General features: G+C 42.2%; 1 protein-coding gene across 13 annotated transcripts in view; it reads right to left on the minus strand.

The window, feature by feature from the left end:
• LOC133501809 (Fanconi anemia group A protein) overlaps positions 1-27,198 on the minus strand; it is a 168,521-nt gene that overhangs the window by 23,328 nt on the left and 117,995 nt on the right. For 11 of the 13 annotated variants that reach the window (XM_061821800.1, XM_061821801.1, XM_061821809.1 and 8 more), the window contains 6 exons: positions 10,539-10,724; positions 10,322-10,395; positions 10,119-10,247; positions 1,312-1,384; positions 1,084-1,241; positions 873-1,005 (listed from right to left, as the gene is read on the minus strand). In XM_061821800.1, coding sequence (XP_061677784.1) covers positions 873-1,005; positions 1,084-1,241; positions 1,312-1,384; positions 10,119-10,247; positions 10,322-10,395; positions 10,539-10,724 — 753 coding nt within the window. The remainder of the gene's footprint in view (positions 1-872; positions 1,006-1,083; positions 1,242-1,311; positions 1,385-10,118; positions 10,248-10,321; positions 10,396-10,538; positions 10,725-27,198) is intronic. The other 2 variants (XM_061821813.1, XM_061821803.1) reach the window with 1 other exon arrangement.

Here is a 27,198-nt window from a genome sequence, read left to right on the forward strand (position 1 = left end):
AACACTGACATTTTGGGCCCGATTTGTGTATTTGTACTGAGAGGTTTACATTTTGTTGCCAGTGGTTTCGACAATGACTGTTACGTGCAATGTGGGGTCAATAAATTTACACTTATACAAGCTTCATACTGAGTATTTGGTATTTTCGGAACGTGTCATATCTATCTTTATTCTATATAGTACTGTCCCTTGAAAAGATGACATTGACACATGTGAACAGTGTATTTAGTTTTGTAATATACTGGAGCTACATGAGGTAACCAGATTAGAAACACAACTACAATGCAGTGTTTTTTGTAAGCTGGCTTTCACCCTTAAATGTACATTGCAGCCTCCTGGAGTTGAAATGAAATTCATCCATCCATCCATTTTCTAGGCTGCTTATCCTCAAGAGGGTCACGAAAGTCCTGGAGCCAATTGCAGCTGTGATTGGACAGAAGGTGCAGTACACCCTGAACAGGTTGCCATCCAATCGCAGTGGACATGGAGACAGACAAGAGTCACACCAACAATCACACCGAGGGGCAATTTAGAGTGTCCAATTAATGCAAATTTTTGGGATGTGGGAGGAATTCGGAGTGCCCAGAGAAAGCCCATGCAGGCATGGCGAAAACACGCAAAAATTAATCTTTAAAAATATTTTTAATTAATGATCTATGAGTAAAAAAAGTCAACTTTATTCAAAGTTAAAAAATCAGTTGGCCCATGTTGACCTCTTGAAGACCACTACAAAATAACATTTTAACATGGTCCAAATAAAACTGCAATCTATCCATAAACATCTCTGGAGTGGATGAGCTGGTATGAACCTTATGTATCCCTGTATCCCCAGTGCGTCATAAATAGTATGAATAAAAAATATAAATTTATACATCATCAGAGATTATGACGAAGTACACCTGATGATTATTGACATGTTGTATCAGCTTTTCACAGTCAAGATACACCCTGTCACCTTCAGCCTTTACTTTAATAAATGGCATTGTTGGGAGAGCCAGCATTACTCTGTGAAACAGACACATTGAGGTTTACAAATGTGACACTTGAGGACAGAACTAAACTGCACGGGAGGTTTGGGCATACCTGTTCCACATGTTAAGTGTGTGTTCAGCGTTGAGGTGAGGTGAACTCAATGTCTCAGAGAGCCTCTTAGAAACCAACTCAAACAGGAAGTCACATATGTCCTGTCCGGTTGGATGACTGCCTGATAGGTTGCTTAACTCCATCTCATAGATGACCTCCTAAATTTGGGCAGAACAATGTACTTTTTATCTGTGGTGGTGTTAGTATTGAATGAAATCCATGTCTTACCTGTAATCTACAGATAATGTCTGGAAAACAGGTTCCTCTTTGTGAGACTCTGTGATCTTCCTGACTCTGTTCACTGTAAACATGATGATGTATTCATTAGAGATGGAATGATACAAGGTTAAGTATGCTCTGCACTGGACGATACATCATGGAAAACGTTTTTTTCAGATTTGCAATTCACTTTGCTTTGATGCTGTGTGTGTACGTATATCTATGCATTGACTTACGTAAGTCAAGTCCAATTTCAAAGTGCAGCTCACACAAATCGTAAAACAAAACTACAACCACAAATGCAAGAATTGAGACTATTATTTGGAAGAACCAGAGGACTCATTCAAATCTCTGATTTGGTCCAATGTCAGTTTCAACATTAAATAAAACACTGAAGGTGTTCCTTCATATTTTAAACACCCAAGTTTCATATTTTTCCAGACCCCAATTTCAAGACTTCTCAGCAAAAAAATCTAATAATTTATGAGATTTTAGCAAACAGATGTGCACGTGTAACGTTATGTCACTAAATAGTCCATGAATCACTGATAATTGTTAGAGGTTGCAAAAGAGACATGGGTTTAGCTTGCAGTCCGTTCCTCTATTACTGGAACCTCTATTACGCGGAACGTTTATTCAGGTTGAGGTGATTCAACATTTGAAAATAGTCAAACAATGAGGATGATGAAGGTTCAAGCCCAAGCTCTTTGCAGTGGCTCATCATCAGCGTGCAACATGCAGAAGTATTCATCTGAGTATTTGTTGCAAAAGACTGCTTTCTGTCGTGATGTCATCAAGTCTTGGAAAAATACTAGCTTCGCCTCGGTGTCTGGGTGCAATCAGAAACTCAGTCTGAGGCTCTCAACATGCTCCAAGAGACAGAATGTGAATGGATGAATGAATGTCATTACATAAAAGGAGAATAAATAAGAATAAAACTGAATATAAATGAATAAAATACAGGAATCTGAACTGGAGGTGGCAGAAATGAAGATGTTGAGGTTCTCGCTCGGAGTGACCAGGTTGGATAGGATTAGAAATGAGCTCATTAGAGGGACAGCCAAAGCTGGATGTTTTGGAGACAAGATTCGAGAGAGCAGACTTCGATGGTTTGGACATGTTCAGAGGCGAGAGAGTGAGTATATTGGTAGAAGGATGCTGAGGATGGAGCTCCCAGGCAAAAGAGCGAGAGGAAGACCAAAGAGAAGGTTTATGGATGTGGTGAGGGAAGACATGAGGGCAGTTGGGGTTAGAGAGGAAGATGCAGGAGATAGGCTAAGATGGCAAAGGATGACACGCTGTGGCGACCCCTAACGGGACAAGCCGAAAGGAAAAGAAGAAGAAGAAGAAGATAATGGAATGCATAAAAAGGATTGCTGAAGATATTGAAATCAGCATGCCTTTGCATTAATAGCATGGTTAGAGGAAAGATGAGAGTTCAGGGTGGTGATAGCGCTCGGGGGGGGAACTTCCTTCGTCTGTTGGTCCTTGCATTTGCGCATCAAACAGTTGATAACCAGTGTGTACAGTGTCCTTAAAGTTCTGAACTCTGCTGAGGCACAGAGAGGAGTAAATATCTACCACGGACGGGAGAGGGCAGCCAATGTGTGCTCTCTTTCTGTGCTGCTTTGATTGTCCGCTGAAAGCTTGCACTGTCTGCCTCAGTGCAGCTCCAATACCAAATGCAGACAGTATAGATTAGCAGGAGAAGCGCAGCTGTAACTTTGTGTCCAGATTGTTTTCCCAAGGACTCTCAGGAAGTGGAGACGCTGTTGTACTCCATTTTCTATACCTTTACAAATGAATGTGTTGGTTGTTTGCAGGGATACATCAGTGCAACCACCATATTGAATGTCAGTTCTGCTCATATCAAATGGCAGACTCCAACAATCTTCTAAATTACCAGACTCCAGGGTGAACAGAGTGCACTCAGAGTGAATTTCTCAATGTGCCCTGTGTGGACAGTTTGTGTGTATGTTGTGTTAGTGCAACTAATGCAGAATTATGTTGATAAGGAGATCTGGGTACCTTTAATAAAAAGTATGTAGTGTTGTACAATAGTACCTCTACTTACAAAAGTCTCTAGTAATGAAAAATTCAGGCTACAAAATGGCTCCTCGGAAAAATATTATGTAGTGACAAAGGAAATTTAGGATACGAAAGGAAAAAATATCTCCTGCATCTTCCTCTCTAACATGTCCCTCATATCTTCCCTCACAACATCTATTAAACTTCTCTTTGGTCTTCCTCTCACTCTTTTGCCTCGCAGCTCCATCCTCAGTACCCTTCAAGCAACATACTCACTCTCTCACCTCTGGACATGTCCAAACCATTGAAGTCTGCTCTCTTGAAACTTGTCTCCAAAACATCCAACTTTGGCTGTCCCTCTAATAACTCATTTCGAATCCTATACAACCTGCTCACTCCTCGAGAGAACCTCAACATCTTCATTTCTGCCACCTCCAGTTCTGCTTCCTGTTTGTAACTTCAGTGCGACCGTCTCCAATCCGTACATCGTACCTCACCACTATTTTATAAATTCTGCCCTTCATCCTAGCAGAGACTCTTCTATCACATAACACACCGGACACCTTCCGCCAGCTGTTCCAACCTGCTTGGACATGTTTCTTCACCTCCTTAGCACACTCGCCATTGCTCTGGATTGTTGACACCAGATATTTGAAGTCATCGACCCTCACTATCTCTTCTCCCTGGAGCCTCACTCTTCCCCCTCGACCCATCTCAATCACGCACATATATTCTGTTTTACTTCAGCTAATCTTCATTCCTCTCCTTTCCAGTGCATGCATCCATCTTTCGAATTATTCCTCCACCGGCAGATCACAATCTCATTGCAAACATCATAGTCCAAGGGGATTCCAGCCAAACCTCATACGTCAGCCTATCCATTGCCACTGCAAACACGACGGGGCTCAGAAATGATCCCTAATAAGGTCCCACCCCCATCTTAAATTCTTCAGTCACACCTATGGCACAACCCTATTCTGACATATTTCTTCGCCACACCAGACTTACGCATGCAGTACAACAGTTGCTCTCTTGGTACTCTGTCATTGGCTTTCGCTAGCTCCAGAAAGACACAATATAGCTCTTCTGACCTTTTCTGTACTTTTCCAAGAGCATCCTAAAGGCAAATAATGCATCTGTGGTACTCAATCTAGGCATGAAACCCTATTGTTGCTTGCAAATACTTACTTCTGTCATGAATCTAGCCTCCACTACTCTTCCCCATAACTTCATTGTGTGGCTTATCAACTTAACAGTGATGAAATCAGTACTTGAACACCATGCTATAAGGCAAATTCTCCCACTTAGAAAGCATGGAGGGGTCTGAAATTTTCAGGGTCGGTGCATGTCCACTGTGAAGGAGATAATCTAAAAATAATTCAGAAATCACAATGTATGATTTTTTTTTAACAATTTATTTGTGTGTTACAGCTGCAAGTAAGTATTTGAACACCTGTCCATCAGCTAGAATTCTGACCCTCAAAGACCTGTTAGTCCGCCTTTAAAAGTCCACCTCCACTCCATGTATTATCCTGAATCAGATGCACTTGTGTGAGGTTGTTAGCTGCATGAAGAAACCTGTCCACCCTATACAATCAGTAAGACTCAAACTTGTAACATTGCCAAGACCAAAGAGCTGTCCAAAGACACCGGAGACAAAACTGACAAAACTCCACATGGCTGGAAAGGGCTACGGAGAAATTGCCAAGAAGCTTGGTGAAAAAAGGTCCACTGTTGGAACAATCATGAGAAAATGATGGTCAAAACATGATGGTCAATCTTAATTGGAGTGTAGCCCCATGCAAGATATCACCTTGTGGTGTCTCAACGATCCTTAGAAAGGTGAGGAATCAGCCCAGGACTACACGACTTGGACTTGGTCAATGACGTAAAAAGAGCTGGGACCACCGTTTCCAAGGTGAGTGTTGATAGTACACTAACACGTGATGGTTTGAAATCATACATGGCACGGAAGGTTCCCCTGCTTAAACCAGCACATGTTAAGACCTTAAATTTGCCAATGACCATTCAGATGATACAGAGGAGTCACGGGAGAAAGCTTTGTGGTCAAGTGAGACCAAAATGGAACTTTTTGGTCATAAATCCACTAACCGTGTTTGGAGGAAGACAGATGATGAGTTCCACCCCAAGAACACCATCCCTACTGTGAAGCATGGGGCTGGTAGCATCATGTGCTTGGGGGTGTTTTTCTGTCACGTCGTGGGGTCTCAGTGATCTTTTGAAAGGTGAGGAATCAGCCCAGGACGACACGACAGGACTTGGTCAATGACCTGAAAAGAGTTGGGACCACCGTTTCCAAGGTGACTGTTGGTAATGCACTAAGACGTCACGGTTTGAAATCATGCATGGCACGGAAGGTTCCCCCGCTTAAACCACCACATGTCAAGGCCCGTCCTAAGTTTGCCAATTTGGATGATACAGAGGAATCATTGGAGAGGTTTGTGGCCAGATGACACCGAAATGGAACTTTTTGGTCATAATTCCACTAACCGTGTTTGGAGGAAGACGAATGATGAGTTCCATCCCAAGAACACCATCCCTACTGTGAAGCATGGGGGTGGGATCATCATGCTTTCGGGGTGTTTTTCTGCACATGGGAAAGGACGACTGCACTCTATTAAGGAGAGGATGACTGCGGCCATGTATTGTGAGATTTTGGGGAACAACCTCTTTCCCTCAGTCAGAGCAATGATGATGGGTCGTGGCTGGGTCTTTCGACATGACAATGACCCGAAGAACACAGCCAGGAAAACCAAGGAGTGGCTCTGTAAGAAGCATATCAAGGTTCTGGTGTGGCCTACCCAGTCTCCAGACCTCAACCAAATAGAAAATCTTTGGAGGGAGCTGAAACTCCGTGTTTTCTCAGCGACAGCCAGGAAACCTGTCTGATCTAGAGAAGATCTGTGTGAAGGAGTGGGACAAAATCCCTCATGTGCAAACCTGGCGAAGAACTACAGGAAACGTTTCACCTTTGGAATTGCAAACAAAGGCTACTAGACCAAAAATAACATTGGTTTTCTCAGGTATTCAAATACTTATTTGCAGCTGTATCACACAAATTGTTTGAAAAAAATCATACAATGTGATTTCTGGATTTTTCTTTTTAGATTATCTCTCTCAGAGTGGACCTGCACCTCTGATGAAAATTTCAGACACATCCATGATTTCTAAGTGGGAGAACTGGCAATATAGCAGGATGTTCAAATGCTTATTTTCATCACTGTATATCTCTATAGTTCCCACAGCTCTGCAAATTGCCTTTGTTCTTAAAAAAGGGAACGAGCAAACTTTTCCTCCATTTTTCAGGCATCTCCTTATATTCTGTTGAATATGTATTAGCCAAGAGAATAGGAATTCTGTTGGACAAGTTGCTCAAAAACTCCACAGCCACCTCTCCAAATTGCTTCCATACCTCCACAGGTATGTCGTCAGGACCAACTACCTTATAATTTTCATCCCCTAGGTGCCTGTCTCAATTTCCCCTTACTAATCATTGCCACTTCCTGGTCCATCACAATTGCCTCTTCTGCTCTTTCTTCTCTCTCATTTTGTTCATTCATCAACTTCTCAAAGTATTCTTTCCATTCCATCAACACATTCCCATCTCTATCCTTAATCACCCTTACCTGCTGCACATCCTTCCCATCTCAATCCCTCTGTCAGGCCAACCTGTAGAGATCTTTTCTTTTTCTTCCATTTCCAACCTGGTGTGCATGTCATTATATGTCTCTTTGCCACCTCCAACTTTGCCCGACGTCACATCTCAATGTTATCCTTTTTCGACTCCTCAGTCTTCTCAGTGTCCCATTTCTTCTTCGCCAATCTCTTTCCTTGTATGACTTCCTGAATTTTGGGGTTCCACCACCAAGTCTCCTTCTCCCCTTTCCTACCAGAAGACACACCAAGTACTCTCCTGCTTGTCTCTCTCACCACCTTGGTTATAGTAGTTCAGTTTTACGGGATCTCCTCCTGTCCATCGAGAGCCTGTCTCACCTTTTACCGAAAGGCCGCACAACATTCTTCCTTTATCAGCTTCACCACATGGTTCTCTGCTTTACGATTGTCTTCTTAATCTTCCTCCCCATCACCAGAGTCATCCTACACACCACCATCCTATGCTGTCGAGCTACACTCTCCCCTCCCACTACCTTCAATCAGTAACCTCCTTCAGATTACAACATCTGCACAAAATATAATCCATCTGTGTGCTTCTAGCTCTTCTCTAATATATCACTATATGTTTCTGCCTCTTCTGGAAATAAGTGTTCATTACAGCCATCGCCATCCTTTTTGCAAAGTCCACCACCATCTCTCCCTCAAAGTTCCTTTCCTGTATGCCGTACTTACCCATCACTTCTTCTTCTCCCCTGTTTCCTTCACCAATATGTCCATTACAATCTGCACCAATCACAACTCTGTCTGTCTTGGATGCTCAGAATTACTTCATCTAGTTCCTTCCAGAATTTTTCTTTCAATTCTAGGTCACATGCTACCCGTGGGGCATAGCCCCTAATCACAATATACATAACACCTTCAATTTCAAATTTCAGCCTAATCACTCGATCTGACACGCTTTTCACCTACAAGACATTCTTAGCCCACACTTCTTTTAAGATAACGCCTACTCTATATTTCTTCCCATCTATTTCATGGTAAAATAATTTAAACCCTACCCCTAAACTTGTGGCCTTACTACCTTTCTACATGCTCACTTGGATGCACAATCTATCAACCTTGTCAACCCTGTCAACCAAGTCCTCACCCTAACCCAATATTCAAAGTCCCACCACTCAGTGGTTGGCTCTGTGCATTCCTCTTCTTCTGTCGATGAATCCGCTTTCCTCCTCCTCTTCTTATCTGCGACCCGCAGTCGCTGAATTTCCACCGACGCCCTGCATGTTAACGGTGGCGGGGGTGGGCGTTGTTAACGCGGGCCACAACCGATCCGGTAAAGGATTCTTTACATGAATGAATATTTGTTTGGCAAAGTTTTAAGCCGAATACCCTTCCTGACGCAATCCCCCGCATTTAGGCTTTGCACCGGCTTCCAGATTGCACTGGCTTTGGAGCCAACATGGGCTGCATTTGTGTGAACTTAGAAAGCATGGAGGGGTCTGAATTTTTTTACAATTACCCCTATTCTTAAAGCATTAATTAATACTGACTAATCACAATTTTTGGTTAACTTTCACGGATCATTCCCAAGCCGGACTCCTGGTTGACCTGTTCAATCAACAAACCACTGAATCAGAATCTGTTCTGACAAAATTGCGGGGAGGGGCTCAATCCCAATAAATTACAGAACAGTCAAAAAAATAAAGCATTTGGGATCTGCCAATCAGGAAATATTACAAAATCAAACTTTTAAGTTTTAAAATTCCAGGGAACCATAGGGAGAGCCACTGTCCTCACAAGGAACAGTCGTGAATCTTTCAAGAAATGGCCAGCCTTTAAAGATTACTCCAAGAGAACACCAATTACTCATCCAGAAGGCCACAAAGGAAGTCAAGACAACTTCTAAAGAACTGCAGGCCTCTTGCCTGAGGTAAGGTCAGTGTTCATGAAAGGACAATAAGGAAACAATGGCAAAAATGGCATCCATGGTCGAGTTTGATGTTGAAAATCATTGCTGATCAAAAAGGAATTAAGGCATGTCCTACTCTTTGAATAAATCAATCAATAAAATTTTAAAAACAGATCGAAATGATTCCTCAGACTTTTGGGAGAATATTACCGTACATCGACTGGTGACATGAAACCTGTTGGAAGGTGTGTATCTCATTACATCTGCCATAAATGGAGCACAGCATTTCAGAAAAAGAACATTATACGAACAGTCAAACATGGTGGTTTTAATGTGATGCCCTTGGGCTAATTTTTCCTTTCAGCCTGGACAACCTGCTTCGATTGATGGAGCTGAGAATTCTGTTCATTCTGAAATCCCGAAGGAGAATGTTCATCTATCAGTTTGTGACCTCAAGCTGAAGTGTACTTGTGTTCTATAGCATGATAATAAGCCAAAACATATCCGCGAGTCTACTTATTTAATGGCTCAAAAATAAATAAATAAGTCGAGATTTTGGAGTGGGCTACCAAAAGTCCAGACTTCAATCCGATTCTATTAAGTGGAATGACTTTAAGGCCTGAAAACCTTCAATTGTTGGTCAATGCTAACAATTCTGCAAGGACGATTGGGACAAAATATCTCCTCAGATTTGAGAAAGACTCATTGTCAATTAAAAAGAAAACACTTGATTTATGTTGTTGCTGCTGTGGAAGGCTCAATCAGTTATTAGGTTTAGGTGGGCATTACTTTTTCACACAGGGCTAGGTCACTATTTTTTTTCCCTAATAAATACAATAAAGATTTTAAAAACAACTTTTTAAGTTTACTTTGGTTATATCTGTCTGATATTTACATTTGTCTGATGATGTTAAAGTGAGGAATGTATACAAAAACATGAGAATTTGAAGAGGACCAATACTTTTACATGGCTTTGTACATGAGCTGTGCCGTCACTTCTTCACTTTCGGCCGATAAAGGGAGGGTATTATGTCACATTCTCATGACCTTTGCACGCGGAATGATGTAACAATGGCAGCTTACAATGTGGTGTTTTTTTTTTTTTTTTTAACAAGTAGTAGATTTAAGTGACTTGGTTCTGATAAATAAGAAATGGACATTTACAATCGAATGGGAAGTTTTGACCTCCAGACTTCTGCTTGAAGAATCAATATTGTGTGAGACAAGCTAAACAGGCAACAACCTTTGCTGCTGGTCCATGATTGCATTGATGAGATGAGAGCAAAGACTCTTCATGCTTCCACCGCAGCCGCCCTGATCCTCTGGACGAATCAGATAGAAGTTAAGGCATGCCCACTGATGGTACCCCAGCCTAGTGCACAGAAAAATATCACTAAATGGTCGTTTTCTTGTGTGTATGCAATGTGCACCATCCACTTGCATTACCGTTCAGAGTCAGTAAATGTATCTTTACTTCTGTCGACTTGGAGTTCATTTGACAGCCATTCTGTGATGTGTAACTATAGACGGGAAGTGGATGACCTTGTATTACATAAGCACATCAAGGACAATAGATCAAATAAATTAAGACCTAACTAGTTATATTTCAAATCTGTCCGATTTGTGAATAACTGATTAAAAAAAAAATCAGCATGCCTGCTACCTGATTTTTGGGTTTGTATTGTAGTCGACTGAAAGCAGGATGTCTCCACAGACACAAAGCTGTCTTTTTCCAGTTGTTGGTGGTGGCATTACTCAACACACCACTGCTGTTCATCTCCTGATCCTCTTTGCCATCAGAAACAGTCTCTCTGGCTTCAGGTAAGAGTCTTGGGATGAGGTACAGAAGCTAAAATGGGTGCAATTGTACAATTAAGATTAAGACAATGGTGAATGATATAGGGACAAAAAGTTTGGAGCTGAAAAATTTTAAATTAGAACATTTAGAATTTGTTTGTAAAAATGGACACACAATATAATTTTCACCTATAACACAAATGTAGGGTTGAAATAGGATTTTGGAAAAACAAACTAATTCAAGAGACTCTGCACTTTCTTATTAACCACTGTATTTCCCTCCGTCAACATAGAGGAGCCTTGGTTACCTTGCAAGCTAGCTTGTGCCTTGCACCACTCTTCGTGGCTTGGAAACGCTCATGTTGACCGAGTAAAATATATTCCAGCCACCAGGAACTTTAAACAGATATATAAAGTGTGCTTTTAGTGCTTTCACAGCCCACAGTGTCAGAGAAGGGAAAGGATTTTGTAGCCTCATGTTATTTACTGAGCAAATTTTTTCATCATTCAAATTTGTTACGGTTGTTAACACCGGTCCTGTCAGCGGTGTGTCACATTTACAATACATGCATTTTCATTTTACGGAGACTAAGTTGTTTCTCCTTTATTGTATGATGTTGATGTGTCGCCAGAGTGGTCTGCACATCTAACTACTGTATTTTGCGGACTATAAGTCGCTCCAGAATTGAAGTCACACCAGCTAAAAACATTTAAAATAAAAATGTAAAAACATAAAAAGTCGCACTGGAGTATAAGTTGCATGTTTGTGGGGAAATTTATTTGATAAAACCCAACACTAAAAACAGACATTTCATCTTGAAATGCAATTTAAAATAAAAATAGAGAACAGGCTGAATAGGTATACGATATTGCTAATGTTGCATGACGCATAAACAAATAACTGAGAACTTGAGAATGTTAACCTAACTTGTTGTTCCCGATGGCCAATGTAGGGCATAAGCAGGTTTCTGTGCATGTTCTTCGTTGGTTTTCGATGCTTTTTCATTACTTTTCACTTCTTTTTTGGAGTCGGTAGACTAGATATCGAAACCGGGAAACAATTTTTTTGTTTGTTTGAATGATACTAGAAGAACCAAACGTTAGTCCTGGTTCCAATTGATTCTCGGTTCTCATTGCACAACTGTACTTGACTTGTTTTCATATGCTAACCGTAAAATTAAGAAGAATAAAAGGAATTATGAGTGTTTTTCTTCAAAGTACAATACACACATCTCCATATGAAGACTTCCATACTTCAATTAAGGTTATATTATATTGATCAAGCAATATAAAAAGACATACTACACTATTTTCTGAAAGGTCTGTATGTACGTATGTGGAATGTCACCTCTCTGGCAGGAACGTAGCCTAAGCTGGTGCGTGAGGTCAAGTAGTTCCAACTCGATATATTTGGACAGTCCTCTTGTAAGTAGTTGAACTGTGTTCCATTCTGTAATTGCGCACGGTGAGGGGCACCGCACAGGTGTGGGTAGAAGTATTGCCGCCCGGCTCTGTACCTGTACGTTGGTGTTCACCCTGGTGGACAAGAAGGTAGCCTTCTTCTACCTTCAGGTGGGGGGGATGGGTCCTGACTGTTTTTTGTCTCTATGTACCCAACAACAGTACAGAGTACGCACCTTTTTTGAGTTCTTTGAGGAAGTGCTGGAGACAGCTCCTGCTGGAGATGCCATCGTTCTGCTGGGGGACTTCAATGCTCACATGGGCAATGACAGTAAGAACTGGTAGGGTGTGAATGAAATTCTCTTCAATGCTATTTTTGTTCAGTCCTTTTCAGTTGTTTTTATAAGTTACAGCTAATGTTGAAACGATGAATTTTCAGAGGTACAAAAGAAGCAGGTACAGATACATGGGCTTAGAGCGTCATCTTGCTGTTACCAATGTGAAAGTAATGGATAAGTTGCTCAGAAAATTGAGTTTCTCCGATGTATAAGTCACACCCCTGGTCGAACTATGAAAAAAAATATGACTTATAGTCAGAAAAATACAGTAAATGAAGACAATTTTACATCTTTCAGGTTTTGTAAGGAATAGTTCCTATAAACAGAAATGTCACTTGTTCTTTGTTCTTGTTGCTATGTTGTTCCTTGTTCTTTGTTCTGAATGTCGTAGAAGAGCAGCACCGACGGCCGGAGAAAAATTCCTTGTATTTTTACACACTTGGCCATTAAAGCTGATTCTGACTCTTGAGGTGGTCTAGCACGAGGCATTCAAGGGACTTAATGACCATAAATGTCTATGCAACAGGCCTGCTGTCATTCAGACCCGAGATTGCTGGTTTCTTGGGGATGAGGATGATGGTGGAGATTGTGAAGCAGGTTGGTACTTTAAACAGTTCTCTTGAAGACCTTTCTGAAGATTGGGGCAATTTGGTCTGTACAGACTCCTGCAACCCTTATGAAGATAAGCGGCTCAGAAAATGGATGGACTCATGAATGGTGGTGTGAGACAACCAAAACATAATCGGACGTTCTGAAGTCGAAACGGATCAGATAATTTGCTCTTTCGATTACACAATGTCAGACTACTACAATGAAATTAATTCTCATTTTTATTGATAATGCCAACTTGCCAACTCAAACACAATCAGATAAACTCTTGAAACAATCCACAGCTTCATGCAGACGTTGAGACTTCTATCCGTTAATTGTGAACGTAATCAAATTTGAGTTGCCATCATGATGGTACGATGGTGAACAGTTCTTGCCGAGAAAGGCATGTCTTTTATTCCTTTGATTATCTTGTCTTGATGTGAAAAGTTGACAAAACATTTACTGGAAACATCAAGCACAAATGCTTTGGCATACTCCCATTCTGTAAATGGCTTTCTATTTCTCACAATAGCTAAAACACCACCAAAGCTTTCTGAATTCCATTCACCTTGTTGGGTCCAAACACGGATTTTACTGAAGTGGTGCTTTATATCATTGCAATTTTGTCATTACAAATTAGACACCAAGGAGAACTTTCTCTCTTCACAAAGGCTGTCCAGTCTTGCCAAAAACTGCAGCGCTCTTCATCTTAGCCTAACACCCTCACCTGTTGTGTCCTGCCCGTCAGAAAGTTGTAAAGATGGCAAGCGAGACATTGAGCTGGAAAAGTTTGGAGAAGAGGAGTTCAGGGATGATGGTGTTGAACACAGAGGTGAAGTCCACAAACAGGATCCTCGCATAGGTACACTTGCTGTCAAGATATTCAAGAATGAAGTGCAGACCAATGTTGACGGTATCATCCATAAACTGTTTACTTGATAGGCAAACAGCAGTGGGTCCAGTTGGGAACCTGTGATGCTCTTGAGGTGGTTCAGCACAAGGCGTTCAAAGGACTTCATGACCACAGATGTCAAGGCAACAGGCCTGTAGTCGTTATGACCTGAGATTGCTGCTTTTTTGGGTGTGATTTGGAAGAACGCCCCCGCTGTTGAGAACCCAAGTGGTGTTCTGTTATTGGACTTCTTTGCTCATCATGGGTTGTCCATAACGAACACAGTGTTCAATCATAGGGGTTGCCACGTGTGCACCAGGACACCCAAGGTTGGAGTTCAATTATAGACTTTGTGGTCAAGTCATCGGACTGTCTTGGACACTCTAATGAAGAGAGGAGTGGAGCTTTCAACTGATCTCCACCTGGTGGTTAATTGGTTCTGATGGTGGGGGAAGATGCCGGTCCAACGTGGCAGGCCCAAACATATTGTGAGGGTCTGTTGGGAACAGACACCAGAATCCTGTCAGAAGGAGTTTCAACTCCCAGCTCAGACAGAACTTTGCTTATGTTTCAGGAGGCGGGAAAAATAGAATCCGAATGGACTATGTTCTGCGCCTCCATTGCTGAGGCAGCTGACCGCAGATGTTGCCATAAGGATGTTGGTGCCTGTAATGGAGGCAATCCCCAAATACGTTGGTGGACAGCAACAGTGAGGGATGCCATGAAGCTGAAGGAGTTCTATAGGGCCTTTTTGGCCTGTGGGACACCCGAGGCAGCTGATGGGTTCTGGTTGGCCAGGCAAAGTGCAGCTTTGGTGGTTTCTAAACTAAAAACTTCTGGCAGGAGTTCAGTAAGGCCATGGAGAAAGACACCTGGAGGGCTTTGAGGAAATTCTATTCCACCATCCGGCATCTCGGTGGATGAACCAGTGCGCTGTCAACACTGTGTATAAGGGAAATGAGGCGCTGCTGACTTCGACTCGGGACATTGTGAAATGGTGGGGAGAATACCTCAAAGACCTCCTCATTCCCACTGACCCTCCATTATATCAAAATATTTAAGTGTTTTAATCTGAAGCCATAACTTGGTATCAGGAGAGGATAACTCATCGGTCAAAGTTAGCACAGAGTTATTTCCCTTTCCTTCCTGACCCAACATGCCTGCCTCAAGAACACATGGAGCGTTTTCCAAGAGGAAGTATTATTATTAATGTGCAAGTGTCATTCTACAACAAGAATTAATTACTAAACATATCTGTAGTATGTACCACTTGTACAGAACTGTTACATACCTGTCTCAGTTTTGGGACGCTGCCTGCGAGAGTGTACGTCTTTTTTGCCCTTTGATTTATGCGTGGTTAACCCTAACCCTAATCCTAAGAATCCCATACTGGAGCAGTCATTGCCTGGGTCAACAAGAGCACAGTTAACCTGCAGGGCATTTGTGGAAATTTAGCGATTGTGGATCGAAGCCAAAGAAGAGGAGGAAAGTGTATTCGTCGGCAGAAGAAGCGTAACGCACAAAACCTACAATTAAGTTTAGGGACTTTGAATGTCGGGACTATGACAGGAAAAGCCCAGGAGTTGGTTGACATGATGACGAGGAAAAAGGTTGATACAGCATATATGATATATTGTCCGTCCCAGACATCAGGTGGAAAGGTAGTATACTAGATGTTTAGGGGCAGGGTTTAAATTATTTTACTGTGGAGTAGATGGGGAAAAGAAATGGAATAGGGGTTATTTTAAAGGAAGAGGTGGCAAAGAATGTCTTGGAGGTGAAAAGACTATCAGATCGAGTGATGAGACTAAAATTTGAGTTTGAGGGTGTTAGGTATAATGTAGTAAGCGGCTATGCCCCACAGGTAGTATGTGACAGAGTTGAAAGAAAAATTGGGAAGGAACTAGATCAAGTACTGCTGAGCATCCCAGACACGGAGTTGTAATTGGTGCAGATTGTAATGGATATGTTGGTGAAGGAAACTGGAGAAGTAGACGTGATCGATAAGTACAGCATCCAGGAAAGGAACTTTGAGGGACAGATGGTGGTTGACTCATCAAAAAGGATGTAAATGGCAGTAGTGAACACGTTTTTCCAGAAGAGGCAGGAACATCGGTTGCTTTACAAGAGCGAAGGTAGAAGCACGCAGGTGGATTACATTTTGTAATCAATGCAGACGATGTAATCTGAAGGAGGTTTCTGACTGTAAAGTAGTGGTAGGGGAGAGTGTAGCTTGACAGTATAGGATGGCTCTGGTGGTTGGGGGTAATATTAAGAAGACAAAGGCAGAGCAGAGAATGAGTTGATGGAAGCTGAGAAGGGAAGAATGTTGTGCAGCCTTCCGGAAAGAGCTGAGACAGGCTCTCTGTGTCTTTTGGTAGGAAAGGGGAGAAGGGGACTTGGTGCTGGAACCCCAAAATACAGGAAGTCATACAAGAAAAGAGGTTAGCGAAGAAGAAGTGGAACACTGAGACGACAGAGAACAAGCGAAAGGGATACATTGAGATGCAACATAGAGCAAAGGCAGAGGTGGCAAAGGCTCAACAAGAGCCATGTGACATGTTCAATGGGTTGGACACGAGAGAAGGACTAAAGGATCTCTACAGGTTGGCTAGACAGAGGGATGGAAATGGTAAGGATGTCTAGCAGGTAGGGTGATTCAGGGTAGAGAGAGAAATGTGTTGACTGTTGCCAGTAGTCTGCTAAATAGATGGAAAGAATACTTTGAGAAGTTGATGAATGAAAAAAATGAAAGAAGGAAGAGTAGAAGACTTAACTATGATGGTCCAGGAAGTGGAAAATGATTACTAAGGGGCAAGTTAGAAAAGCAATAAAGAGTATGAAAACTGTAAAAGCAGTTGGCCCTGTTGAAAGACCTGTGGAGGTATGTACAGAATTTGGAGAGGTGGTGCCGGTTGCACAAAGCAAAATTCTCCAAAGAGATGGAACAGTCCTATAAACTTAAGTTGCCATAACCACTACACCATGACTAGACTCTGACTCGCCCTGCCAAATCAAATGATGTGGCTCGACAACTCCAAAGTTGCCATTTTCCATATTGAGGATGTCACACTCGACTATCTGCCGTTTGAAAATTAGGAAATCAAAATTGAGATTTCTAACTTTTTCGGACAATACAAGTTGGAAATCGACCTGAAAATGCTCAAGCAGATTTAGTTTGAATGAACTCAGGCGACTGACATCATCAACATTGATCGCACCCTACACGCTAACAGTGTTGAGGCCTGAACGCCCCAGCTCCCACCCTGCACTCCTAGTCTGGAGCAGAAGTCTTGATTACCTTGGTCAAGCATTGGTTACTGCATGACTTTCTACATCACCTACCAGCTCTATCGAAAACCTGAAAGCTGCAGGGCCTTTTGACCCAGTGGTCAAATCCACACCCTAAAATCTTCCATGGGAAAAGAACAACAGAACCCAAACCTAACCCCATACAGATAGGGGAGGAGATCCTCCTCGACCTGAACAACCCACCAGAGTTCTATCCTCCATTTTGAGCCTAAACTAAGGCTCAGCTCTCCTCAAGCTAAGAACGCCCAGTTGGCATCCCCCCTGCCCTCAATTGATGAGTCAAGTTTTGTACCTGGCCACTGTACCCCTATGGGCCAAGATGACACGAGCAAACGTTTTTCTTTTGGTTTTTGTTGTTCCCTTCACTGTTCTCCTTCTCAGTAGAGCCATGCAAAGTTTCCCCCTTTTATTTTTTTACTTCCCTCCTTGTTGTTTTCCCTATGTGACAATAACTGAGAACTCGACACCTCGTCAATGTTCGCCCCTAGTTTAGCTCTTCCCTGCCCCGAATCACCTGTCTCACAGGCACCCCAACACACATGGCCATTCACACATACATACACAGACCTCAATCCAGTCATCACTGTTCCCTCTGATTTTCCTTGTGTCTGAGCAAACACAGTAAGCCCCTGAGTGGCCCTTTTGACCACTGTGAGCAACATCAGACGTGTGTCACTCATTGAAGTTATACGGTTCATTAAAAGATTCAGATTACAGCATTTACATTCCCATCAGAGCAATTTTGTGTTTTGGCAACTTTACAATGAAAATGTCAACAGGCTTATGTCCTTTTAACTTCACATAAATAGATTGCTAACCAAACCAATTCAACAATAAACCATAATTATGAAAGGCCGCTTCCAACTTTATTTCATTTAGTGCAGCAGTGCTCATTGAGTCGATCGAACGCGTCCCAAAAAAAAGTTAGCCAATGTTCCCGCTAAATTGCGCAGATATACTGCGTTGCGCGAAAAAAAAAAAAATCCAATGCAAATTGAAAGTATAACATGCGGCTTTTCAGTTTGTTGCATTTTGCAACGAGTGCGGGATGACTGGTTGTTACATCCAATAGCACAATTCTAATATGTACTGTAAAAAATGAAGAGAAGCCACTAGTTTCTTTGAGGCAGCACACGGAACTTTCTCTAACAACGACCATTGCTCCACCACACTTTCTTTTTCCTACTTTACCTTATACACCCCCCATCCCTGCTCTTAAAGACGTACACTCATAATTACAAATGTTACAGTATTTACGCAGCCCATTAATGTGTTTTATAATGACACCGTCCATCACCGTTGCTTTAGTTCGCAACACAGTCTGGGCCAATGTAAAGCAAAGACGAGCTAGACATGCTGCTTAATTTTGCTTTCGATAGTAATGGAAAAAGTTAAAGAAGTAATACTGTTGTTTTGAGATGCAATGACTGTCGGACAATGTGAATAATCGAAGAAAAAGTGGTTAAACTGGACGAAATTTTCTCTTTTCGAGTGTGAAAGGTCTGGTCTGAAGCGAAAGAAAGTGCAGGATAAGATGGTGTGTAATTTTAAAATTCCACCTTGGCACACCCTAATTCTGTATTTTAAATAGATATATAATTTTCCCCCACGCCAACACCGCGTCGTCGGTAGCTCGTGAAAAGTAGATAAAAAAAAAAAGTCTGTGCACCCCGGATTTAGTGTTTTTAATTCACAATGATATCCCAGTCAGTTTTTTAAAACTGAATTATTGCTTGCAAAATATCTTGCAATGCCTGGTAACAATGGAATGATGCGCCCAAACAGTTTTAAGGTTATTTTGGTCCCTATATTTAAAATACATAATTAGCTTACTGTGCACTATATTTTCTGTGCTTTTATCCATGATGAGGGTGTGCAAAGATGAAATCTTAAAGGAATACTCCGGTGATTTCTTAGCTCGACGATTATCTTGTTAATCCATTATAAATATATGCATATTCTGAAAAATTCTAGTGAAAAAATTGCAAATAACTTGAATGCGCTCTTATCCAAGTAATCACACTTTTGTATGAGCGGCACCATTTTGACTATTTTTACAAGATCACATGACTTAAAAAACAGGAAGTGACGTATCCCATGCGTAAAAAGGAAGACACAATCATGGTGTAGGAATAATTGCGAATATAATTATCACACATCTGCTTCCAATAAAGAAATGCTTTGCTCTGCTCTAGATAACGTGGCAGCCGCCTAGCAGTATATAGCAAGAACTTAAAAGATCTAACCACCAGAACTGTTAGAACCAGGAGCACCTGAACACGACACATGAACAAACAAGTACACTTTGATTCCAACTATGTTTTGCTTGCTGTCTCCTTTCTGTGATATCCATGTAAATAAGGGGCGTCTTGAAACTACATAAATAGAGGCGCTGAGGAGAGGATAATCAGAGACTGCAGTGGCAAATTGTACAAGACAGTTCCTGTCCTCTCTCCTCACGAGCTGTCAAACTTGAACTGGTGTCTTTGCTTCCTTTTTGTCCAGTTTAATGAATGTCTAATTGGTAAACCTGACACATGCACAGAGCTGATTTATCAGATTTATCTTCATCTGATGAAGAAATAGCAGTATCGGTTGATCGGGAAGACTGAGGAATACATCCATACAGATTTTAACCTGTGGTTGTAAATAATGGTAAATATTTGGATGGATCTTTGGACGAATGACGAGGAGTCTGACCAGCTAACTAACCACAAGTGCAGAATGGTCGAACGCCGATCGTGTCGGAACAACTAATTATGGAAAGTTTTGATCAAGGTCAATAAAAGAAAAAAATATGAGTACCACCGAAGTGTTCAACAAGAATGGACAGCCTTTGTGGAGAGGGAGGGTTCTGCTGTGTGTTTAAATTCACAGATGGAGAGTATGCCAAAGCAATCAACAATTTGACAACTTCGCATAGAGACAAGATAATCAAACAAAAGACATGCCTTTTTCGGCAAGAACTGTTCAGTTTCGTACCATCATGATGGCAAATCAAATTTAATTACGTTCACGATTAACAGATGGAAGTCTCAACACGTGCATGACGTATGAAGCACAAGAAGTTGCATTAATGGTCAGAGGGTACTTTTGTCATCATTTGTTAGCAACATCATAATGTTATTTAAAAGAATTCAGAGACTTACTGTACTCTAAAAGTGTTGGTCTTAAATAAATGCACAAACACACCTGTACTTATGTCGTACGGCTCAGGGCGAGGACACTCCGCTAGCCACTGGGTCCTTAAATGTCTCTTTTTCTTAATGGGCAGAATATGCCACCGAGTCTTCCTCTGATTATTTCTATCCAAAGGGCATTTTCACGTGTCCGATGGTTGTGGTACTGCATGTGATAACGCTCCAAATCGGCCATGAATTCTTTGTTTATGCATAGAATACGTCACATCTGCGCAAGTAGGTCATGTGACAACGCAAAAATGGCGTCAGCCATGAAAATTTAGAATTGCTGATTAAAATCTTCTCAAAGTACCATTAAATGATATCGAATTATCCTCAAATTTTCAAGGTACAGTACATATGACATGACCTATTGGATTAAGGCTTTTTATTGTTTAGTGGAGTATTCCTTTAACATTATACATTGTCTCAGCCTGCACTTTCTACTTTGACTTCAGAACGCATTTTCCACAAGAAAATCTCATCCAGTTACACCACTTTTTTTCTATTTGCACATACTCCGACGTTCATTGCATCTTAAAATAATTTATTTTTTTATGCTTTCACTATGATTATCGAGCGTAAACAGCGTTTCTAGCTCGTCTTTGCTCTACATCGCCCAGACCGCTTTGCTCACCAAAGCAACGGTGGTGGGCTGCGCATAAGGATGCTGTAATTGTAAACCACATTGATGGGCTGGTTAAGTACTGTCATATCAGCAATTTAGAGTGCACCCCTTTAAGAGTGGAGGGAGTTGGCAAATGGTAAACAGGCGAGTAAGTGTTGCCGAGCAGCAGAGTGTTCTGTGCTCTCGAAGTGTTCACTAAAATGCGACTAAAAGAATCCAGTGATGATTCAGTTTCCTCATTACAGTACATGCCATTGAATGTTGCAGCCCGTCATTGAATCAAATTGAAAAATGGCACAAATTGAATAGTTGTATGTTGTACTTTCAATTCGGGTTGGATTTTTTTCCCCCTGTGTGCGATGTAGCTGAGTCTGGGTTCTCTGAGGCGGGCTCTTTTATCTCTGGAGTTGAGGTCACCGAGGTGGTCAAAAAGCTCCTTGTTGGCAGGGCCCCGCGGGTCGATCAGATTCGCATGGAGTTCCTACAGGATCTGGATATTGTGGGGCTGTCCTGGTTGGCACACGCCTGCAACATCGCATGGACATCAGGGACAGTGCCAGATTGGCAGACTCGGGTATTGGTCCCCCTTTTTAAGAAGGGGGACCAGAGGGTGTGTTCAAACTATAGAGGGATAAGACTCCTCAGCCTCCCTGGTAAGGACTATTCAGGGGTGCTGGAGAGGAGTGTCCGTCGGGAAGTTAAATCTCAGATTCAGGAGGAGCAATGTGGTTTTCGTCCTGGCCGTGCAACAGTGAGCCAGCTCTACACCCTCGGCAGGATCCTTGATGATGTATGGGAGTGCGCGCAACCAGTCTACATGGGTTTTGTGGATTTGGAGAACGCGTTCGACCGTGTCCCTCGGGGACTCTTGTGTGGGGCTCTTCGGGTACCAAACCCGCTGATACGGGCTGTTCAGTTGCTGTAAGATCGGTGTATGCATTGCCGGTGTGACGGTCTGAGCGCTCTCGCGTGCTGAAAAGTCTCCTTGTGATTAATGCACATGCGTTACTAACAGGGGAAGTTTGGGTACGTAGGAGACGCTTACTGGGAAATCCCCTGGTCTCACAGTTCCGCTTCTTCTACATAGAGGGAGCTAACATACCTACGTACCTAACCTAACCTTAAAACAAAAGTTGACAAAAAGATATACACACTATGTACGTTCGCTGTGTTCGTCTTTCTGAGACGTCCATAGCGAACATGAACACTCGGCGAATGGCGCATGTTGAAACATGGATGGGGATGTTTCAGACTGTCCAGAAGTTTAAAAAGTATACGCTCATGTGCGCTTATCACAAGGAGACTTTTCAGCAGCGCTCAGACCGTCACACCGGGAATAAGTCGGACTCGTTTCCGGTGAGAGTTCTACACCGCAAAGGCTCCCCTTTGTCCCCAACTTTATTCATAACTTTTATGGACAGAATCTTTGGGCGCAGCCGAGGCATAGATGGTGGTCCGGTTTGGTAGCCTCAGCATCGCATCTCTGTTCTTTGCATATGTGTTTCCGTTGGCGTCATCAAGCAGTGATCTCCAGCGCTCACTGGTGCGGTTCACAACTGAATATGAAGCGGCTGAGATGAGAATCAGCAAATCCAAATGTGAGACCATGGTCCTCAGTCGGAAAAGGGTGCCATCCCTCTCCGGGTCAGGGATGAGATCCTGCCCCAATTGGAGTAGTTCAAGTATCTTTGCGTCTTGTTCACAAGTGAGGGAAGAATGGAGCGGTAGATCGACAGGCGGATAGGTGCAACATTTGCAGTGATGGGGACTTTGTATCGATTCGTTGTGGTAAAGAGGGAACTACTGTAAGTTGCAAGGCGAAGCTCTTAATTTACCTGTCGATCTACGTTATTACCCTCAGCTATGGCCACGAGATGTGGCTCATGACCGAAAGAACAAGATGCCAGACACAAACAGCCGAAATGAGTTTCCTCTGCAGGGTGTCAAGGCTCTCCTTTAGAGATAGGGTGAGAAGCTCAGTCACCTGGGAGGGGCTCAGTGTTGAGCATTGAGAGGTGCCAGATGATGATGGTTGGGGCAACTGATCCAGATGCCTCCCGGACACCATGTTCCACCGGAATAAGACCCCAGGAATGACACAGGACACATTGGAGAGACTATGTCTCTCAACTGGCCTGGGAACACTTTGGGATCTCTCTGGAAGAGCTGGAGGAAATGGCTGGGGAAAGGGAAGTTTGGGTATCCCTTCTGAAGCAACTTACCCCGCGACCCAACCCAGGGAAGCGGTAGAAAATGTATGGACGGATGGATGGAAGACCAAATGTCTATGTTGTCAAATAGGTTGCCATGCCACGTTGAGCAATGGAGCAAAATTGATAGCAATTAGGGTTCATGTGTTGAGCTGAGCCCTAGAACCAACTCTCAATTGAACACCAGATGTCGCCAAACCAAATTATACTTGATCGGCAAAGGTCTCTCTAATAAACTTAGCCTTTCCACTTAGCATCTAACCGCATTATATACATATACCAATGTCAGTAACCTTAAAAACCCAATTGTTATCATATCTTTGTATTCACATCTTTGTTTTTGACATAAAGACATCAACAGGATGCGTTTCAGCAGCTGTTCACACCCTGCGGTTTTCAACGGCGGAGCAAAGCTGCCTGCAAGTGACAAACAGGATGTTTACAGCATCGCTTGGTTGCTGAACAGGAAGCCTGTGACACCCTTGAGTTACCACACAGGATGTTTGCCTCCACTGATCTTACTTTTTTGATATTTTTCCATCTAGCTTATATTGAAGAAGATGATGCTTTGAAACTGCTTTGTGTAAAGAATATAACCTGTGTATGACTATCTCTCTCAGACAAGGCGACCCACGATGTGCGACCAACAAGAACAAGCCTGTTGAATACATGAGAGAATTGTATTTCGCAAGAATGTTGATACATTTATTGCTATTGCTAAAGAACTAGAGTGAAACTAAAAGAAAGATAGTGGTTATATCTACAGGATGCACCTGTTGGTTGTTGATGTTAAGGGAAGTGACAGTTGCATTTGCAGGCGCCTTGCCCTATATTGAGTGAGCTGAGGGGAACATGACAAGACAACCCAGGGATGGTGAAAAGTACTTGACAGAATAACAAAAAAGGTACGTCCTACTGAGCGTGAGCAAAGCCAAAACCTTCTAGAATGTTCTACCCAAAAGCTATAAAAGCCTTGGATACGGAAGTTTGAGGCTCTTTGTTTGTTTTACACTGACAGGGAGACAAAAAGGCCTTTCTCTAGGGAGTAATATTTGTAGGACAAGCTGACGGGGAGAAGTCTTCGAGCAACTTAGGATGCTTATTTTTTACTTCTTCTTTTTCGATTGGGCATGAGTAAAACTACTATAATAAGGTAATTGCAGGGTAATACCATTGATATTATGTGGTTACCTAAGAAGGGCAAGTTGGCTTTACAATTAATCCTTGATTCTAAAATTCCTTATTACTAAATTAGGCTTCGAGCTTCGTAGCACTTGATCACCCAGAAACGTCTCTCTCAAAAATGTATACCTTCCCGATTTTCTAATGCTTTTGAATGCTTTTAAGCTTACTCCATTTTTATTGCTTTTTATTTATTTTATTATTTACTTCATCCTACTTACCATTTGTATCATCATATTAATCATTTTTCTTTTTATTGATTTATGTTCAATTAACATTGAATTTTGCCTTAGCATCGCAATGGTACCCCGCATCTGGCGGGAGTAACTGTCGAATAATGAATGTTATCTGAACAATTTTCATCATTTTATTAAATACTTAAATTTCCATTTTCATCTATCATTGTCATTCTTATGAGTTTTCATCCTTTACCATTCAACTTTATTAAAGATCGTTCGTCAACGACATTAATAAGTTGTGAATTCCATTTTAAAAAGTAAAGTTTTAAAAAGTAACTAATTGATTAACTCCTGCTTAATTCAAAAACAAATCCGTACAATCCTACCAAGGATTGTTAAATTTACTAGGTCAATGACAAATGCAATCGATTCATAAGAGATGAAGCTGCTGTAAAAGCGGAGCGATCACTTTGTCACGCTGTAAGGTTACTCATAAGGGCTGATAAGTGACCCGGACCTCACAAATATAGCTCCATAGTCTCACCCTCACTGAGGTGACGTGGACCCGTTAAGGAGCAGCCTCCACGGCCGAGCATACCTGCCCACACTCGCAGTAGACAGAAACGGGCACCACACGCCTCATTTGACTCTCCTACATGCTGAAATCGGATACATGACCCGCCTGCCTCGACCTTGATCGGGCTGGGCTTGGACTGGCTGCAACATGGGCCCTGTGGATTGTGGGGAACTTTCTGTTCTCCTGGGGGAGGGGTGCAGTGGGAGGTGGATGACATTGGGTCCCTGCAGCCACTTTCCAGTGGCATGTTTTCAGGGAGCCTCAGTGGGGGCGGGGAAACATTCCTGTCACTTTTATTGCATCCACAATGGTGTGAATGAACTTGCATACGTTTGTAGGCACACAGCCCTGCGATTCTTTAATTGCGTGTGGGACTACTCACTTATTGCAACAAATAACATTTATACATGAAGAACTTATGTATCACCCCAGATATTCTCATTCTATAGACTCCCTTATTCAGTCCCACCACATTCCAGTTGTGTAGCAGGGTTCACGATCCTTCTGTCCTGTCCTATCTTGTCCTGTTCTTCCTTCACAGGGTGTCGGGCTACAAACTCATGCAACACACATATTTAATGTTCCTTTTGTTGTAGATATGGAATGATTTGTTTCTCTCATTCTGTTTACAGTTGCACTTTATGGATATTTTTTTCTTTTCTTTTTTTCCTCTCTCATCCCTCTGGAAATTTCTTTCTGTTTGACAGATCAACTCTGATTCACAATAATAGTTCAATTAAAATACGAAGAAATCACAGAGGAAGGTCAAAAACTCCATTGTGACAGAGTAAAACTGTTCCAGCATTAAGGTGATGCAAATTCACTACTCTGGTTCATCTACCACCCAAATAGGGGACCCAATAAAAAAAATAAATCAAAAGGCAATGCTCCAATTATTCAGCTGTGCCATGTCAACGGGCAGCGGGAGCAGAGCAGTGGTAACAGGCAGCAATAGTTGCAGCAGCCCCCAGACTGGTAACCCAGAGGACATGTACCCTATTCCAAGGATTGGCAGCAATTGAAATCACCTCTCAAGCATGAAGACTTATTCAACAGCTTTGAATGTAGTCTAATCGACCCACACAGCACAAGGAAGATGGACCAAAAGCAGCCTTTCTCTGTCCAAAAGAAGCAGTGAATCATCTGGGAAAATCTGAAACATCCCAAGCTCACTTGGAGGAACTTAGAGAAGTGTAAGGAAGCTTTGACAGGATCCGCAACTGGGAAATGTGAGTTGACAGTGACCACAAATTGCTTTCCCAGCAGTAAATACTCTGAGGTCAGGCCTCACGCTGTGGGCAGGCTCTCAAAAACTCCTTGAATTTATTCCATCATAGGACATTGGTGTAACAAGGAGTTCCCTGGACAAGTTGGGTGCAATGGGGTTGTTCCTCCTACCGCAACCAAACTCCTGAGGAGAATGGGGTAAAAAGACAGGCCTTGCGACAAATAATGAAGTTCCTTTCAGAGGCTGCCAGCAGACAAGTTGCTAGGGATTAAAGGAAAGGACTATAACTGGGGTTGGTTGTAAGGTACCTGTAACGGCTGAATAAACAGGTGCACGGTTGGGATGCCAGCACTCTGAAGGAGAATTTTTTTTTTTTTTTGCCCCACTCCCACGAAAGACATCCAACAAGAAACTTTGCTATGAGGGACTTTACCATCAAATATAAAGAGCAATCAGAAAGATGTCAACTTTGTGCAGTTAAGTTGGAGAACAAGCTTCTTTACTGAAATTTGTCAGCTAATTGGAGGAGTTCCCAGAGTAAGAGATGAATGAAAGGATCTAGGTCACAGGTGTCAAACTCAAGGTCCGAGTGCCAGATAAGGCCCACCACTTAATTTAATGTGGCCAAAGACAGGAAATCATGGGCATAGAATTCATATTTCTTGCTAAAATACCAAATTTGGAAATTGCCTTCTCTTTAAATAACTGAGATTTTTCAAGCATGTTTTATTGCTAATCCCTTTTTAAGATAACATATATATGCATTCATCTGAGATGATACGCTCTGGCGACCCCGAAAAGGACAAGCT

The sequence above is a fragment of the Syngnathoides biaculeatus genome, chromosome 6 (genome assembly GCF_019802595.1).
Source record: "Syngnathoides biaculeatus isolate LvHL_M chromosome 6, ASM1980259v1, whole genome shotgun sequence".
Lineage (NCBI taxonomy): Eukaryota > Metazoa > Chordata > Actinopteri > Syngnathiformes > Syngnathidae > Syngnathoides > Syngnathoides biaculeatus.